The 15,285-nt window shown below is 50.5% G+C and overlaps 1 protein-coding gene across 2 annotated transcripts; it reads left to right on the top strand.

Annotated features, from left to right (window-relative positions):
* Positions 1-8,016: 8,016 nt before the first annotated feature.
* LOC124017640 (ethylmalonyl-CoA decarboxylase-like) lies at positions 8,017-14,715 on the top strand. 2 transcript variants are annotated; one of them, XM_046332897.1, is made up of 6 exons: positions 8,017-8,053; positions 8,493-8,865; positions 12,469-12,611; positions 13,318-13,370; positions 13,467-13,547; positions 13,733-14,715. In XM_046332897.1, the coding sequence occupies exons 2-6, from the start codon at positions 8,553-8,555 to the stop codon at positions 14,145-14,147; spliced, it is 1,005 nt and encodes a 334-aa protein (XP_046188853.1). In that variant the 5' UTR covers positions 8,017-8,053; positions 8,493-8,552; the 3' UTR covers positions 14,148-14,715. The 2 variants fall into 2 exon arrangements, with proteins under 2 accessions (XP_046188853.1, XP_046188854.1); XM_046332898.1 differs by lacking the exon at positions 8,017-8,053 and having other exon boundaries at positions 8,498-8,601; positions 8,641-8,865.
* The last annotated feature ends 570 nt before the right edge of the window (positions 14,716-15,285 follow it).

The raw sequence follows: 15,285 nt of genomic DNA on the forward strand, positions 1-15,285 counted from the left end.
TGAGTTAGATACAGTATAAACATCACCTGAGTTAGATACAGAATAAACATCACCTGAGTTAGATACAGTATAAACATCACCTGAGTTAGATACAGTATAAACATCACCTGAGTTAGATACAGTATAAACATCACCTGAGTTAGATACAGTATAAACATCACCTGAGTTAGATACAGTATAAACATCACCTGTTAGATACAGTATAAACATCACCTGAGTTAGATACAGTATAAACATCACCTGTTAGATACAGTATAAACATCACCTGAGTTAGATACAGTATAAACATCACCTGAGTTAGATACAGTATAAACATCACCTGAGATAGATACAGTATAAACATCACCTGAGTTAGATACAGTATAAACATCACCTGAGTTAGATACAGTATAAACATCACCTGAGTTAGATACAGTATAAACATCACCTGAGTTAGATACAGTATAAACATCACCTGAGTTAGACACATGTGACTACCCTGGAGAGATGACATCACACGTGTAAATACCCTGGAGAGGTGACATCACACATGTAACTACCCTGGAGAGATGACATCACACATGTAACTACCCTGGAGAGATGACATCACACATGTAACTACCGTGGAGAGATAACATCACACATGTAACTACCCTGGAGAGATGACATCACACATGTAACTACCCTGGAGAGATGACATCACACATGTAACTACCCTGGAGAGGTGACATCACAGGGCCCATTGGAATGCAGTATGTCCTATTTAATGCACCACCTTTGACCAGGGCCCTTCGGGACACAGTTTGAACAGGGCCCTTCGGGACACAGTTTGACCAGAGCCCTTCGGGACACAGTTTGACCAGGGCCCTTCGGGACACAGTTTGACCAGGGCCCTTCGGGACACAGTTTGACCAGGGCCCTTCGGGACACAGTTTGACCAGGGCCCTTCGGGACACAGTTTGACCAGGGCCCTTCGGGACACAGTTTGACCAGGGCTCTTCGGGACACAGTTTGACCAGAGCCCTACGGGACACAGTTTGACCAGGGCCCTTCGGGACACAGTTTGACCAGGGCCCTTCGGGACACAGTTTGACCAGGGCCCTTCGGGACACAGTTTGACCAGGGCCCTACGGGACACAGTTTGACCGGGGCCCTTCGGGACACAGTTTGACCAGGGCCCTTCGGGACACAGTTTGACCAGGGCCCTTCGGGACACAGTTTGACCAGGGCCCTTCGGGACACAGTTTGAACAGCGCCCATTGGGACACAGTTTGATCAGGGCCCTTCGGGACACAGTTTGACCAGAGCCTATTGGGACACAGTTTGACCAGGGCCCTTCGGGACACAGTTTGAACAGGGCCCATTGGGACACAGTTTGATCAGGGCCCTTCGGGACACAGTTTGACCAGAGCCCAGAGCGACGAAAAAACAAACAGGGCATTCTACAGATATCGGCCGAACCATAGATGAAAGAGCTGTACTTCAGAAGCACTATCAGTATGTGTGATTGTAGAATAAGCCTGGCCTTCTCTCGGGATCAGTCAGATTGGGTTTGGGTTGATATGGGACCAATCCCATATCACTTGAGAGAAGTTGATTTACTGTAATCTGAGTTCTGAATCCAACCTCTCTGCTGGGGGGGGGGCAACTATGTGTTATTACAAAAGCCTCCTCTCCTGACTGAATAAGGACCTGCAAGCTGAATGTGTTCCTCAGACAGAATGCTTTGTTTATAACAGGGGAATGAATGGAGGCAGGCAGAGGGAAGCTCTGTTCCTACTGCCATGTGATCTTACACACTGTGTGGAGACGCTATGGCAGAATTATGGTTGGTGTGTGTTTTATATCAAACATCTAATCTGCTAAACTAAGGAGATATCAGGAGGAGGGAGAGAGGAAAGGAGGTGATATCAGGAGGAGGGAGAGAGGAAAGGAGGTGATATCAGGAGGAGGGAGAGAGGTGGGGATATCAGGAGGAGGGAGAGAGGAAAGGTGGGGATATCAGGAGGAGGGAGAGAGGAAAGGTGGGGATATCAGGAGGAGGGAGAGAGGTGGGGATATCAGGAGGAGGGAGAGAGGAAAGGAGGGGATATCAGGAGGAGGGAGAGAGGAAAGGTGGGGATATCAGGAGGAGGGAGAGAGGAAAGGTGGGGATATCAGGAGGAGGGAGAGAGGAAAGGAGGTGATATCAGGAGGAGGGAGAGAGGAAAGGAGGGGATATCAGGAGGAGGGAGAGAGGAAAGGAGGTGATATCAGGAGGAGGGAGAGAGGTGGGGATATCAGGAGGAGGGAGAGAGGTGGGGATATCAGGAGGGAGAGAGGAAAGGAGGTGATATCGGGAGGAGGGAGAGAAGAAAGGTGGGGATATCAGGAGGAGGGAGAGAGGTGGGGATATCAGGAGGAGGGAGAGAGGTGGGGATATCAGGAGGGAGAGAGGAAAGGAGGTGATATCAGGAGGAGGGAGAGAAGAAAGGTGGGGATATCAGGAGGAGGGAGAGAGGTGGGGATATCAGGAGGAGGGAGAGAGGAAAGGAGGGGATATCAGGAGGAGGGAGAGAGGAAAGGTGGGGATATCAGGAGGAGGGAGAGAGGAAAGGTGTGGATATCAGGAGGAAGGAGAGAGGAAAGGTGAGGATATCAGGAGGAAGGAGAGAGGAAAGGTGAGGATATCAGGAGGAAGGAGAGAGGAAAGGTGTGGATATCAGGAGGAGGGAGAGAGGAAAGGTGGGGATATCAGGAGGAGGGAGAGAGGAAAGGTGTGGATATCAGGAGGAAGGAGAGAGGAAAGGTGTGGATATCAGGAGGAGGGAGAGAGGAAAGGTGAGGATATCAGGAGGAAGGAGAGAGGAAAGGTGTGGATATCAGGAGGAAGGAGAGAGGAAAGGTGTGGATATCAGGAGGAGGGAGAGAGGTGGGGATATCAGGAGGAAGGAGAGAGGAAAGGTGGTGATATCAGGAGGAGGGAGAGAGGAAAGGAGGGGATATCAGGAGGAGGGAGAGAGGAAAGGAGGTGATATCAAGAGGAGGGAGAGAGGAAAGGAGGGGATATCAGGAGGAGGGAGAGAGGTGGGGATATCAGGAGGAAGGAGAGAGGAAAGGTGGTGATATCAGGAGGAGGGAGAGAGGAAAGGTGGGGATATCAGGAGGAGGGAGAGAGGAAAGGAGGTGATATCAGGAGGAAGGAGAGAGGAAAGGAGGTGATATCAGGAGGAAGGAGAGAGGAAAGGTGGTGATATCAGGAGGAGGGAGAGAGGAAAGGAGGGGATATCAGGAGGAGGGAGAGAGGTGGGGATATCAGGAGGAGGGAGAGAGGAAAGGAGGGGATATCAGGAGGAGGGAGAGAGGTGGGGATATCAGGAGGAGGGAGAGAGGAAAGGAGGGGATATCAGGAGGAGGGAGAGAGGTGGGGATATCAGGAGGAGGGAGAGAGGAAAGGTGGGGATATCAGGAGGAGGGAGAGAGGTGGGGATATCAGGAGGAAGGAGAGAGGAAAGGAGGGGATATCAGGAGGAGGGAGAGAGGTGGGGATATCAGGAGGAGGGAGAGAGGAAAGGTGGGGATATCAGGAGGAGGGAGAGAGGTGGGGATATCAGGAGGAGGGAGAGAGGAAAGGAGGTGATATCAGGAGGAGGGAGAGAGGAAAGGAGGTGATATCAGGAGGAAGGAGAGAGGTGGGGATATCAGGAGGAGGGAGAGAGGAAAGGAGGTGATATCAGGAGGAGGGAGAGAGGAAAGGTGGGGATATCAGGAGGAGGGAGAGAGGTGGGGATATCAGGAGGAGGGAGAGAGGAAAGGTGGGGATATCAGGAGGAGGGAGAGAGGAAAGGAGGTGATATCAGGAGGAGGGAGAGAGGTGGGGATATCAGGAGGAGGGAGAGGGGAAAGGTGGGGATATCAGGAGGAGGGAGAGAGGTGGGGATATCAGGAGGAGGGAGAGGGAAAAGGTGGGGATATCAGGAGGAGGGAGAGAGGAAAGGAGGTGATATCAGGAGGAGGGAGAGAGGAAAGGTGGGGATATCAGGAGGAGGGAGAGAGGAAAGGAGGTGATATCAGGAGGAAGGAGAGAGGAAAGGTGGTGATATCAGGAGGAGGGAGAGAGGTGGGGATATCAGGAGGAGGGAGAGAGGAAAGGTGGGGATATCAGGAGGAGGGAGAGAGGTGGGGATATCAGGAGGAGGGAGAGAGGAAAGGAGGTGATATCAGGAGGAGGGAGAGAGGAAAGGAGGTGATATCAGGAGGAAGGAGAGAGGTGGGGATATCAGGAGGAGGGAGAGAGGAAAGGAGGTGATATCAGGAGGAGGGAGAGAGGAAAGGTGGGGATATCAGGAGGAGGGAGAGAGGTGGGGATATCAGGAGGAGGGAGAGAGGAAAGGTGGGGATATCAGGAGGAGGGAGAGAGGAAAGGAGGTGATATCAGGAGGAGGGAGAGAGGTGGGGATATCAGGAGGAGGGAGAGGGGAAAGGTGGGGATATCAGGAGGAGGGAGAGAGGTGGGGATATCAGGAGGAGGGAGAGGGAAAAGGTGGGGATATCAGGAGGAGGGAGAGAGGAAAGGAGGTGATATCAGGAGGAGGGAGAGAGGAAAGGTGGGGATATCAGGAGGAGGGAGAGAGGAAAGGAGGTGATATCAGGAGGAAGGAGAGAGGGAAAGGAGGTGATATCAGGAGGAAGGAGAGAGGAAAGGTGGTGATATCAGGAGGAGGGAGAGAGGAAAGGAGGGGATATCAGGAGGAAGGAGAGAGGAAAGGAGGTGATATCAGGAGGAAGGAGAGAGGAAAGGTGGTGATATCAGGAGGAGGGAGAGAGGAAAGGAGGGGATATCTGGAGGAGGGAGAGAGGTGGGGATATCAGGAGGAGGTAGAGAGGTGGGGATATCAGGAGGAGGGAGAGAGGAAAGGTGGGGATATCAGGAGGAGGGAGAGAGGAAAGGAGGTGATATCAGGAGGAGGGAGAGAGGAAAGGTGGGGATATCAGGAGGAGGGAGAGGGAAAAGGTGGGGATATCAGGAGGAGGGAGAGAGGAAAGGAGGTGATATCAGGAGGAGGGAGAGAGGAAAGGTGGGGATATCAGGAGGAGGGAGAGAGGTGGGGATATCAGGAGGAGGGAGAGAGGAAAGGTGGGGATATCAGGAGGAGGGAGAGAGGAAAGGTGGGGATATCAGGAGGGAGAGAGGAAAGGAGGTGATATCAGGAGGAAGGAGAGAGGTGGGGATATCAGGAGGAGGGAGAGAGGAAAGGAGGTGATATCAGGAGGAGAGAGAGAGGAAAGGTGGGGATATCAGGAGGAGGGAGAGAGGTGGGGATATCAGGAGGAGGGAGAGGGAAAAGGTGGGGATATCAGGAGGAGGGAGAGAGGAAAGGAGGTGATATCAGGAGGAGGGAGAGAGGAAAGGTGGGGATATCAGGAGGAGGGAGAGAGGAAAGGAGGTGATATCAGGAGGAAGGAGAGAGGAAAGGAGGTGATATCAGGAGGAAGGAGAGAGGAAAGGTGGTGATATCAGGAGGAGGGAGAGAGGAAAGGAGGGGATATCAGGAGGAAGGAGAGAGGAAAGGAGGTGATATCAGGAGGAAGGAGAGAGGAAAGGTGGTGATATCAGGAGGAGGGAGAGAGGAAAGGAGGGGATATCTGGAGGAGGGAGAGAGGTGGGGATATCAGGAGGAGGTAGAGAGGTGGGGATATCAGGAGGAGGGAGAGAGGAAAGGTGGGGATATCAGGAGGAGGGAGAGAGGAAAGGTGGGGATATCAGGAGGAGGGAGAGAGGTGGGGATATCAGGAGGAGGGAGAGAGGTGGGGATATCAGGAGGAGGGAGAGAGGAAAGGAGGTGATATCAGGAGGAGGTAGAGAGGAAAGGTGGGGATATCAGGAGGAGGGAGAGAGGTGGGGATATCAGGAGGAGGGAGAGGGAAAAGGTGGGGATATCAGGAGGAGGGAGAGAGGAAAGGTGGGGATATCAGGAGGAGGGAGAGAGGTGGGGATATCAGGAGGAGGGAGAGAGGTGGGGATATCAGGAGGAGGGAGAGGGAAAAGGAGGTGATATCAGGAGGAGGGAGAGAGGAAAGGTGGGGATATCAGGAGGAGGGAGAGAGGAAAGGTGGGGATATCAGGAGGAGGGAGAGAGGAAAGGTGGGGATATCAGGAGGAGGGAGAGAGGAAAGGTGGGGATATCAGGAGGAGGGAGAGAGGAAAGGTGGGGATATCAGGAGGAGGGAGAGAGGAAAGGTGGGGATATCAGGAGGAGGGAGAGAGGAAAGGAGGTGATATCAGGAGGAAGGAGAGAGGAAAGGAGGTGATATCAGGAGGAGGTAGAGAGGAAAGTAGGTGATATCGGGAGGAGGGAGAGAGGAAAGGTGGGATATCAGGAGGAGGGAGAGAGGAAAGGTGTGGATATCAGGAGGAGGGAGAGAGGAAAGGAGGTGATATCAGGAGGAGGGAGAGAGGAAAGGAGGTGATATCAGGAGGAGGGAGAGAGGAAAATAGGTGATATCAGGAGGAGGGAGAGAGGAAATGTGGGGATATCAGGAGGAGGGAGAGAGGAAAGGAGGTGATATCAGGAGGAGGTAGAGAGGAAAGGAGGTGGTATCAGGAGGAGGGAGAGAGGAAAGGAGGTGATATCAGGAGGAGGGAGAGAGGAAAGGAGGGGATATCAGGAGGAGGTAGAGAGGTGGGGATATCAGGAGGAGGGAGAGAGGAAAGGTGGGGATATCAGGAGGAGGGAGAGAGGAAAGGTGGGGATATCAGGAGGAGGGAGAGAGGAAAGGAGGTGATATCAGGAGGAAGGAGAGAGGAAAGGTGTGGATATCAGGAGGAGGGAGAGAGGAAAGGAGGTGATATCAGGAGGAGGGAGAGAGGAAAGGTGGGGATATCAGGAGGAGGGAGAGAGGAAAGGTGTGGATATCAGGAGGGAGAGAGGAAAGGTGGGGATATCAGGAGGAGGGAGAGAGGTGGGGATATCAGGAGGAGGGAGAGAGGTGGGGATATCAGGAGGAGGTAGAGAGGTGGGGATATCAGGAGGAGGGAGAGAGGAAAGGTGGGGATATCAGGAGGAGGGAGAGGGGAAAGGTGGGGATATCAGGAGGAGGGAGAGAGGTGGGGATATCAGGAGGAGGGAGAGAGGTGGGGATATCAGGAGGAGGGAGAGAGGTGGTGATATCAGGAGGAGGTAGAGAGGTGGGGATATCAGGAGGAGGGAGAGAGGAAAGGTGGGGATATCAGGAGGAGGGAGAGGGGAAAGGTGGGGATATCAGGAGGAGGGAGAGAAGTGGGGATATCAGGAGGAGGGAGGGGAGAGGGGAAAGGAGGTGATATCAGGAGGAGGGAGAGAGGAAAGGTGGGGATATCAGGAGGAGGGAGAGAGGAAAGGTGGGGATATCAGGAGGAGGGAGAGAGGAAAGGTGGGGATATCAGGAGGAGGGAGAGAGGAAAGGAGGTGATATCAGGAGGAGGGAGAGAGGTGGGGATATCAGGAGGAGGTAGAGAGGTGGGGATATCAGGAGGAGGGAGAGAGGTGGGGATATCAGGAGGAGGGAGAGAGGAAAGGAGGTGATATCAGGAGGAGGGAGAGAGGAAAGGAGGTGATATCAGGAGGAGGGAGAGAGGAAAGGTGGGGATATCAGGAGGAGGGAGAGAGGAAAGGTGGGGATTTTTAAAAATGTATTTTTTATTTATTTAATTTTTGTCAGCCCATGTCCCCACAGAAGGCCTTCTGGCTGTTGGTAGGCTGTCATTGTAAATAAAATGTTGTTCTTAACTGACTTGCCTAATTAAATAAAGGTTAAATAAAAATAAATGCCGAGAAAAAAGGGGGTGAACTGATAGCACGGCATGTTTGAATCATTTTTGAACGACATATATAATTACTCGACAGAACGGTGAACCGAAAAATGAGTGTATACCATAATTCTCTTTGGTAAAGCTAGATAGAATCAATCATTCTGAATGACGGGAGTGTTCGCTTGCCCTCGTGTGTCGGATCCAGTGAAGTGCAGCTGGCCGGGGTTCCTTGTTCACTGGTTCATGTTTCCGGGGGAGAGGTTTCAATGTTACACCACAACATTGAGCAATCAGACAGCACAGGTTTGTGAAATATTTTAAGATGTCGCTTCTTATGTTATATCACCTAATTATCAGGCTGTTAGGGACGTTTTTTCCACAGTGCTTTTGGGGATGTTAAAGTCTACGCTTTTAGAAATCCACATTTTTATAAAGAGGATATAACTGAAGGATATGGTTAGGCAGCTAGCTCCTGCCCATCGCACGAAGGCAACAACAATAAGGTGCCTCTGCATGGGTCAGATGCGCATGCGTAGATCTCTTAGTTGGGACCTGAGCTACTGTCTATCTGCCTCAGTTAGCACAGACAGAGGACTATTATGGACTGGTAACTGCACACATACGGCCTAGCAACCAACTCTGGCCAACTGTTTTACAGTTCAATAACAGTGCTGATTCCTCTCTGTTACCCTCTCTTGCTCTTCCTCTCCTTTTTGTTTTTCTCTCTCCTCCTCTTCCTCAGTCCCTCTCCTGTCTGTTTCTATCCCTCCATCCTTCTCTCCTACCTTTCCCTGGTAGCAGCATGGTTCTGTCTGCAGCCAGGCAGCACCTCCTCGGGGGAAGTCGGCTTGGTGCCTGGGGGCAGCACCTCCTCAGGGGCATTCGGCTTGGTGCCTGGGGGCAGCACCTCCTCAGGGGCAGTCGGCCTGGTGCCTGGGGGCAGCACCTCCTCAGGGGCAGTGGATCAGTTCACACCGATGCCGAGGGGTTCCAGGAGAAGGAGATCAGAGAGAAACTCCAAGCTTTCCCTGGGGGATCTATAGACCTTGTCAAACAGGAGTCGGGCATCGCGGTACTGACCGTCAACAACCCTGCCCGCATGAACGCTTTCTCTGGTATGGAAGCACTGCCTAATGTTATATTTTATTAATTGATCCGAGTGTTGCTCTTTGCTAACCTGCAATTCAGACTAAATATCACTCCGGTTCTCTTTGGTTTTCTCTTCACCAAACGGAGCGAAATATATTTCAGTTGATATTTAATATATAATAATAATATATGCCATTTAGCAGACGCTTTTATCCAAAGCGACTTACAGTCATGTGTGCATACATTCTACGTATGGGTGGTCCCGGGGATCGAACCCACTACCCTGGCGTTTCAAGCGCCATGCTCTACCAACTGAGCTACAGAACCCCTATTTCGGACTCTTTGTTTCTCCTGAGAATGACAGTGGAACTAAGGGGGCTGGTGCTCGATGAACTGGGTTGTGTTGAGTAGGGCACACTGTAGCAAAACGTTTAGCAACAGATGAACTGTGTTGTGTTGAGTAGGGCACACTGTAGCAAAACGTTTAGCAACAGATGAACTGGGTTGTGTTGAGTAGGGCACACTGTAGCAAAACGTTTAGCAACAGATGAACTGGGTTGTGTTGAGTAGGGCACACTGTAGCAAAACGTTTAGCAACAGATGAACTGGGTTGTGTTGAGTAGGGCACACTGTAGCAAAACGTTTAGCAACAGATGAACTGGGTTGTGTTGAGTAGGGCACACTGTAGCAAAACGTTTAGCATCGATGAACTGGGTTGTGTTGAGTAGGGCACACTGTAGCAAAACGTTTAGCATCGATGAACTGGGTTGTGTTGAGTAGGGCACACTGTAGCAAAACGTTTAGCAACAGATGAACTGGGTTGTGTTGAGTAGGGCACACTGTAGCAAAACGTTTAGCAACAGATGAACTGGGTTGTGTTGAGTAGGGCACACTGTAGCAAAACGTTTAGCAACAGATGAACTGTGTTGTGTTGAGTAGGGCACACTGTAGCAAAATGTTTAGCAACAGATGAACTGTGTTGTGTTGAGTAGGGCACACTGTAGCAAAATGTTTAGCAACAGATGAACTGGGTTGTGTTGAGTAGGGCACACTGTAGCAAAACGTTTAGCAACAGATGAACTGGGTTGTGTTGAGTAGGGCACACTGTAGCAAAACGTTTAGCAACAGATGAACTGGGTTGTGTTGAGTAGGGCACACTGTAGCAAAACGTTTAGCAACAGATGAACTGGGTTGTGTTGAGTAGGGCACACTGTAGCAAAACGTTTAGCAACAGATGAACTGGGTTGTGTTGAGTAGGGCACACTGTAGCAAAACGTTTAGCAACAGATGAACTGGGTTGTGTTGAGTAGGGCACACTGTAGCAAAACGTTTAGCAACAGATGAACTGTGTTGTGTTGAGTAGGGCACACTGTAGCAAAACGTTTAGCAACAGATGAACTGGGTTGTGTTGAGTAGGGCACACTGTAGCAAAACGTTTAGCAACAGATGAACTGGGTTGTGTTGAGTAGGGCACACTGTAGCAAAACGTTTAGCATCGATGAACTGGGTTGTGTTGAGTAGGGCACACTGTAGCAAAACGTTTAGCATCGATGAACTGGGTTGTGTTGAGTAGGGCACACTGTAGCAAAACGTTTAGCAACAGATGAACTGGGTTGTGTTGAGTAGGGCACACTGTAGCAAAACGTTTAGCAACAGATGAACTGGGTTGTGTTGAGTAGGGCACACTGTAGCAAACCGTTTAGCAACAGATGAACTGGGTTGTGTTGAGTAGGGCACACTGTAGCAAAACGTTTAGCAACAGATGAACTGGGTTGTGTTGAGTAGGGCACACTGTAGCAAAACGTTTAGCAACAGATGAACTGGGTTGTGTTGAGTAGGGCACACTGTAGCAAAACGTTTAGCATCGATGAACTGGGTTGTGTTGAGTAGGGCACACTGTAGCAAAACGTTTAGCATCGATGAACTGGGTTGTGTTGAGTAGGGCACACTGTAGCAAAACGTTTAGCAACAGATGAACTGGGTTGTGTTGAGTAGGGCACACTGTAGCAAAACGTTTAGCAACAGATGAACTGGGTTGTGTTGAGTAGGGCACACTGTAGCAAAACGTTTAGCAACAGATGAACTGGGTTGTGTTGAGTAGGGCACACTGTAGCAAAACGTTTAGCAACAGATGAACTGGGTTGTGTTGAGTAGGGCACACTGTAGCAAAATGTTTAGCAACAGATGAACTGGGTTGTTGTGTTGAGTAGGGCACACTGTAGCAAAACGTTTAGCAACAGATGAACTGGGTTGTGTTGAGTAGGGCACACTGTAGCAAAACGTTTAGCAACAGATGAACTGGGTTGTGTTGAGTAGGGCACACTGTAGCAAAACGTTTAGCAACAGATGAACTGGGTTGTGTTGAGTAGGGCACACTGTAGCAAAACGTTTAGCAACAGATGAACTGGGTTGTGTTGAGTAGGGCACACTGTAGCAAAACGTTTAGCAACAGATGAACTGTGTTGTGTTGAGTAGGGCACACTGTAGCAAAACGTTTAGCAACAGATGAACTGGGTTGTGTTGAGTAGGGCACACTGTAGCAAAATGTTTAGCAACAGATGAACTGGGTTGTGTTGAGTAGGGCACACTGTAGCAAAACGTTTAGCAACAGATGAACTGGGTTGTGTTGAGTAGGGCACACTGTAGCAAAACGTTTAGCAACAGATGAACTGGGTTGTGTTGAGTAGGGCACACTGTAGCAAAACGTTTAGCAACAGATGAACTGGGTTGTGTTGAGTAGGGCACACTGTAGCAAAACGTTTAGCAACAGATGAACTGGGTTGTGTTGAGTAGGGCACACTGTAGCAAAACGTTTAGCAACAGATGAACTGGGTTGTGTTGAGTAGGGCACACTGTAGCAAAACGTTTAGCATCGATGAACTGGGTTGTGTTGAGTAGGGCACACTGTAGCAAACGTTTAGCAACAGATGAACTGGGTTGTGTTGAGTAGGGCACACTGTAGCAAAACGTTTAGCATCGATGAACTGGGTTGTGTTGAGTAGGGCACACTGTAGCAAAACGTTTAGCAACAGATGAACTGGGTTGTGTTGAGTAGGGCACACTGTAGCAAAACGTTTAGCATCGATGAACTGGGTTGTGTTGAGTAGGGCACACTGTAGCAAAACGTTTAGCAACAGATGAACTGGGTTGTGTTGAGTAGGGCACACTGTAGCAAAACGTTTAGCAACAGATGAACTGGGTTGTGTTGAGTAGGGCACACTGTAGCAAAACGTTTAGCAACAGATGAACTGGGTTGTGTTGAGTAGGGCACACTGTAGCAAAACGTTTAGCAACAGATGAACTGGGTTGTGTTGAGTAGGGCACACTGTAGCAAAACGTTTAGCAACAGATGACCAATAAAAAATGTGTTTATTTTGGATCTCCATTAGCAGCAAAAGAAAAAGACAAAACATGACAAGTAACAGAACACTGATACACTGATGGACAAGGACTTTAACAAACCATTTAACAATAAAACAAAACAGTCGCCGTCGTTCCATGAGATGTTGTTTCATCTGTTTAAAAATAAAATAAAGGTCATATTGAACATGTTCAGGTTGTACCTCCGTGTTTCACTCAGGTTCAAAACGTTTTATCCCTACTGAACACTACCCTGTTGTTTTCTCCAGGTTCTATGATGGTGGAGCTGGAGGAGAGGGTGTCCCAGCTAGAGGAGTGGACGGAGGGCAAAGGTCTCATCATCCAGGGGGCTGCTGGGACATTCTGCTCTGGGTCAGACCTCAACGCAGTCAGGGCTATATCCAACCCTCAGGTCAGTCCTCAATGTTGTCAGAGATATATCCAACCCTCAGGTCAGTCCTCAATGTTGTCAGAGATATATCCAACCCTCAGGTCAGTCCTCAATGTTGTCAGAGATATATCCAAACCTCAGGTCAGTCCTCAATGTTGTCAGAGATATATCCAAACCTCAGGTCAGTCCTCAATGTTGTCAGAGATATATCCAACCCTCAGGTCAGTCCTCAATGTTGTCAGAGATATATCCAACCCTCAGGTCAGTCCTCAATGTTATCAGAGATATATCCAACCCTCAGGTCAGTCCTCAATGTTATCAGAGATATATCCAACCCTCAGGTCAGTCCTCAATGTTGTCAGAGATATATCCAACCCTCAGGTCAGTCCTCAATGTTGTCAGAGATATATCCAACCCTCAGGTCAGTCCTCAATGTTGTCAGAGGTATATCCAACCCTCAGGTCAGTCCTCAATGTTGTCAGAGATATATCCAACCCTTCCTAAACCACGTGTCAAACTCATTCCACGGAGGGCCGAGTGTCTGAGTGTGCTTCTTTCCTTCCTTGGTTGATGAATTAAGGTCACTAATTAGTCAGGAAGTCCCCTCACCTGGTTGTCTAGGTCTTAATTGAAAGAGAAAACTCCCCCAAAACCAGCAGACACTTCCAGGCCCTCCATGGGATGAGTTGGACCTCCTGGTCTACTAACGATGCGTCTTGTCTTTCAGGATGGGATGAAGATGTGTACGTTCATGCAGAATGCCCTGACCAGACTACTGAGGTAGTTACTCACTAGCCTCTGTGGTAGATGGTTCTAAGATCGGCGTGTCACTCCAGATGCTCTGTGCCACACTAACCCACGTGTTCTCTGTTGAAGGCTACCCCTGTTGTCTGTAGCTCTGGTGGAGGGGAACGCACTGGGGGGAGGAGCTGAACTCACTACTGCCTGTGACTTTAGGTACAGTAACGTGACTCATTGTCCATAGATATCACCATTGTGTTTATTAACCTTTGACCTACATCCAGATAGTGGAGAAAAGTAGAGTTCACAATAAAAAGGCCTTTTCTAGAAATATTTTTTAAAAACTAATCCACCAAGTTTCCAATCTCTAAAAAACCAACGTCCCGGTCTCTCCCTGCTAGGTTGATGGCGCCGGGCAGTGTGATCCAGTTTGTCCATAAACACATGGGTCTGGTCCCTGGTTGGGGCGGTGCAGCTAGATTGGTACGCATCGTAGGCGGCCAGAACGCCCTGAAGATGCTGGGTGGCGCTTTGAAAATAGACCCAGAGATGGGGCTTCAGATTGGGCTTGCGGACGGGGTCCTGGAAGGTTCCCTGGCTGGGTCTGGAGCCAACGCCCTCCTGGAGGCAGAGCAGTGGTTGGAATGCTACACCACGGGTCCAGCCCCGGTCATCAGAGCCATAAAGAGCGTGGTGGTGTCTGGGAGAGAGCTCCCCCTGGAGGTGGCCCTGAGGACTGAGAGGGACGTGTTCGGGACAGTGTGGGGAGGACCGGCTAACCTACAGGCTCTGGCCACTAAGGCCAAACACAAGTGAATTAACTAATCTTGCGATTACATTGTAGTCTCGTCCTAATGTTCTGGAGAAACCTAGAACGTCTGGAGTGGAAGCCGTGAACCAACCCACACTGAGACTGAACTGGAACACGAGGATGGGCTGTAGGAGGGTCTGAACTCAACCAGAACACACTGAACTAGTGTATTCATTCTGACAATTCTGTTGTTAAAAAAAAGGGTCTCTTAAAAACAAAAGCAAACGAATCCTACTTGTACTATAGTTTTAGTTGGGAAATGTTTTGAACCCATTAGACAGAATGAATACATCCCTGGACTGTGCTCTGGGAGTTTGACCCAATGACAGATTTATATTGCTGTGTTGTGAGTGACCACTAACAATCAATTATTTCAGTGAAGGAATTGTTGTCGATTGTTGGGACAATTATATGGGCCCATGTCCTTTTAAAAGGGGACAATTATATGGGCCCATGTCCTTTTAAAAGGGGACAATTATATGGGCCCATGTCCTTTTAAAAGGGGACAATTATATGGGCCCATGTCCTTTTAAAAGGGGACAATTATATGGAGAGTCTGATACAGTAGTTGTGGTGATGTAATGTGTATCAGTGGAGAGTCTGATACAGTAGTTGTGGTGATGTGAAGATGGTATTGTGCCTTTTGACCTTTGTGGCTCTACTACAGTCCATTAACACCGGGGTGACCCAACGCCAGGGGGGCGACCCAACGCCAGGGGGGCGACCCAACGCCAGGGGGGCGACCCAACTCCAGGGGGGCGACCCAACGCCAGGGGGCGACCCAACGCCAGGGGGGCGACCCAACGCCAGGGGGGACCCAACTCCAGGGGGCGACCCAACGCCGGGGGCGACCCAACGCCGGGACCCAACGCCGGGGGCGACCCAACGCCGGGGGCGACCCAACGCCGGGGGGGCGACCCAACGCCGGGGGGGCGACCCAACGCCGGGGGGGCGACCCAACGCCGGGGGGGCGACCCAACGCCGGGGGCGACCCAACGCCGGGGGGGCGACCCAACGCCGGGGGCGACCCAACGCCAGGGGGCGACCCAACGCCAGGGGGGCGACCCAACGCCAGGGGGGCGACCCAACGCCAGGGGGCGACCCAACTCCAGGGGGCGACCCAACGCCAGGGGGGCGACCCAA

Source organism: Oncorhynchus gorbuscha, unplaced genomic scaffold (assembly GCF_021184085.1).
Source record: "Oncorhynchus gorbuscha isolate QuinsamMale2020 ecotype Even-year unplaced genomic scaffold, OgorEven_v1.0 Un_scaffold_295, whole genome shotgun sequence".
Taxonomy (NCBI): domain Eukaryota; kingdom Metazoa; phylum Chordata; class Actinopteri; order Salmoniformes; family Salmonidae; genus Oncorhynchus; species Oncorhynchus gorbuscha.

Excerpts from the sequence above, each read along its gene's own strand:
- LOC124017640 (XM_046332897.1), top strand. The coding sequence starts at position 8,553 with ATGGTTCTGTCTGCAGCCAGGCAGCACCTCCTCGGGGGAAGTCGGCTT. Across the intron at positions 8,866-12,468 it reads CCGCATGAACGCTTTCTCTG|GTTCTATGATGGTGGAGCTG; the intron begins GTATGGAAGCAC and ends TGTTTTCTCCAG. Across the intron at positions 13,548-13,732 it reads ACTACTGCCTGTGACTTTAG|GTTGATGGCGCCGGGCAGTG; the intron begins GTACAGTAACGT and ends TCTCCCTGCTAG.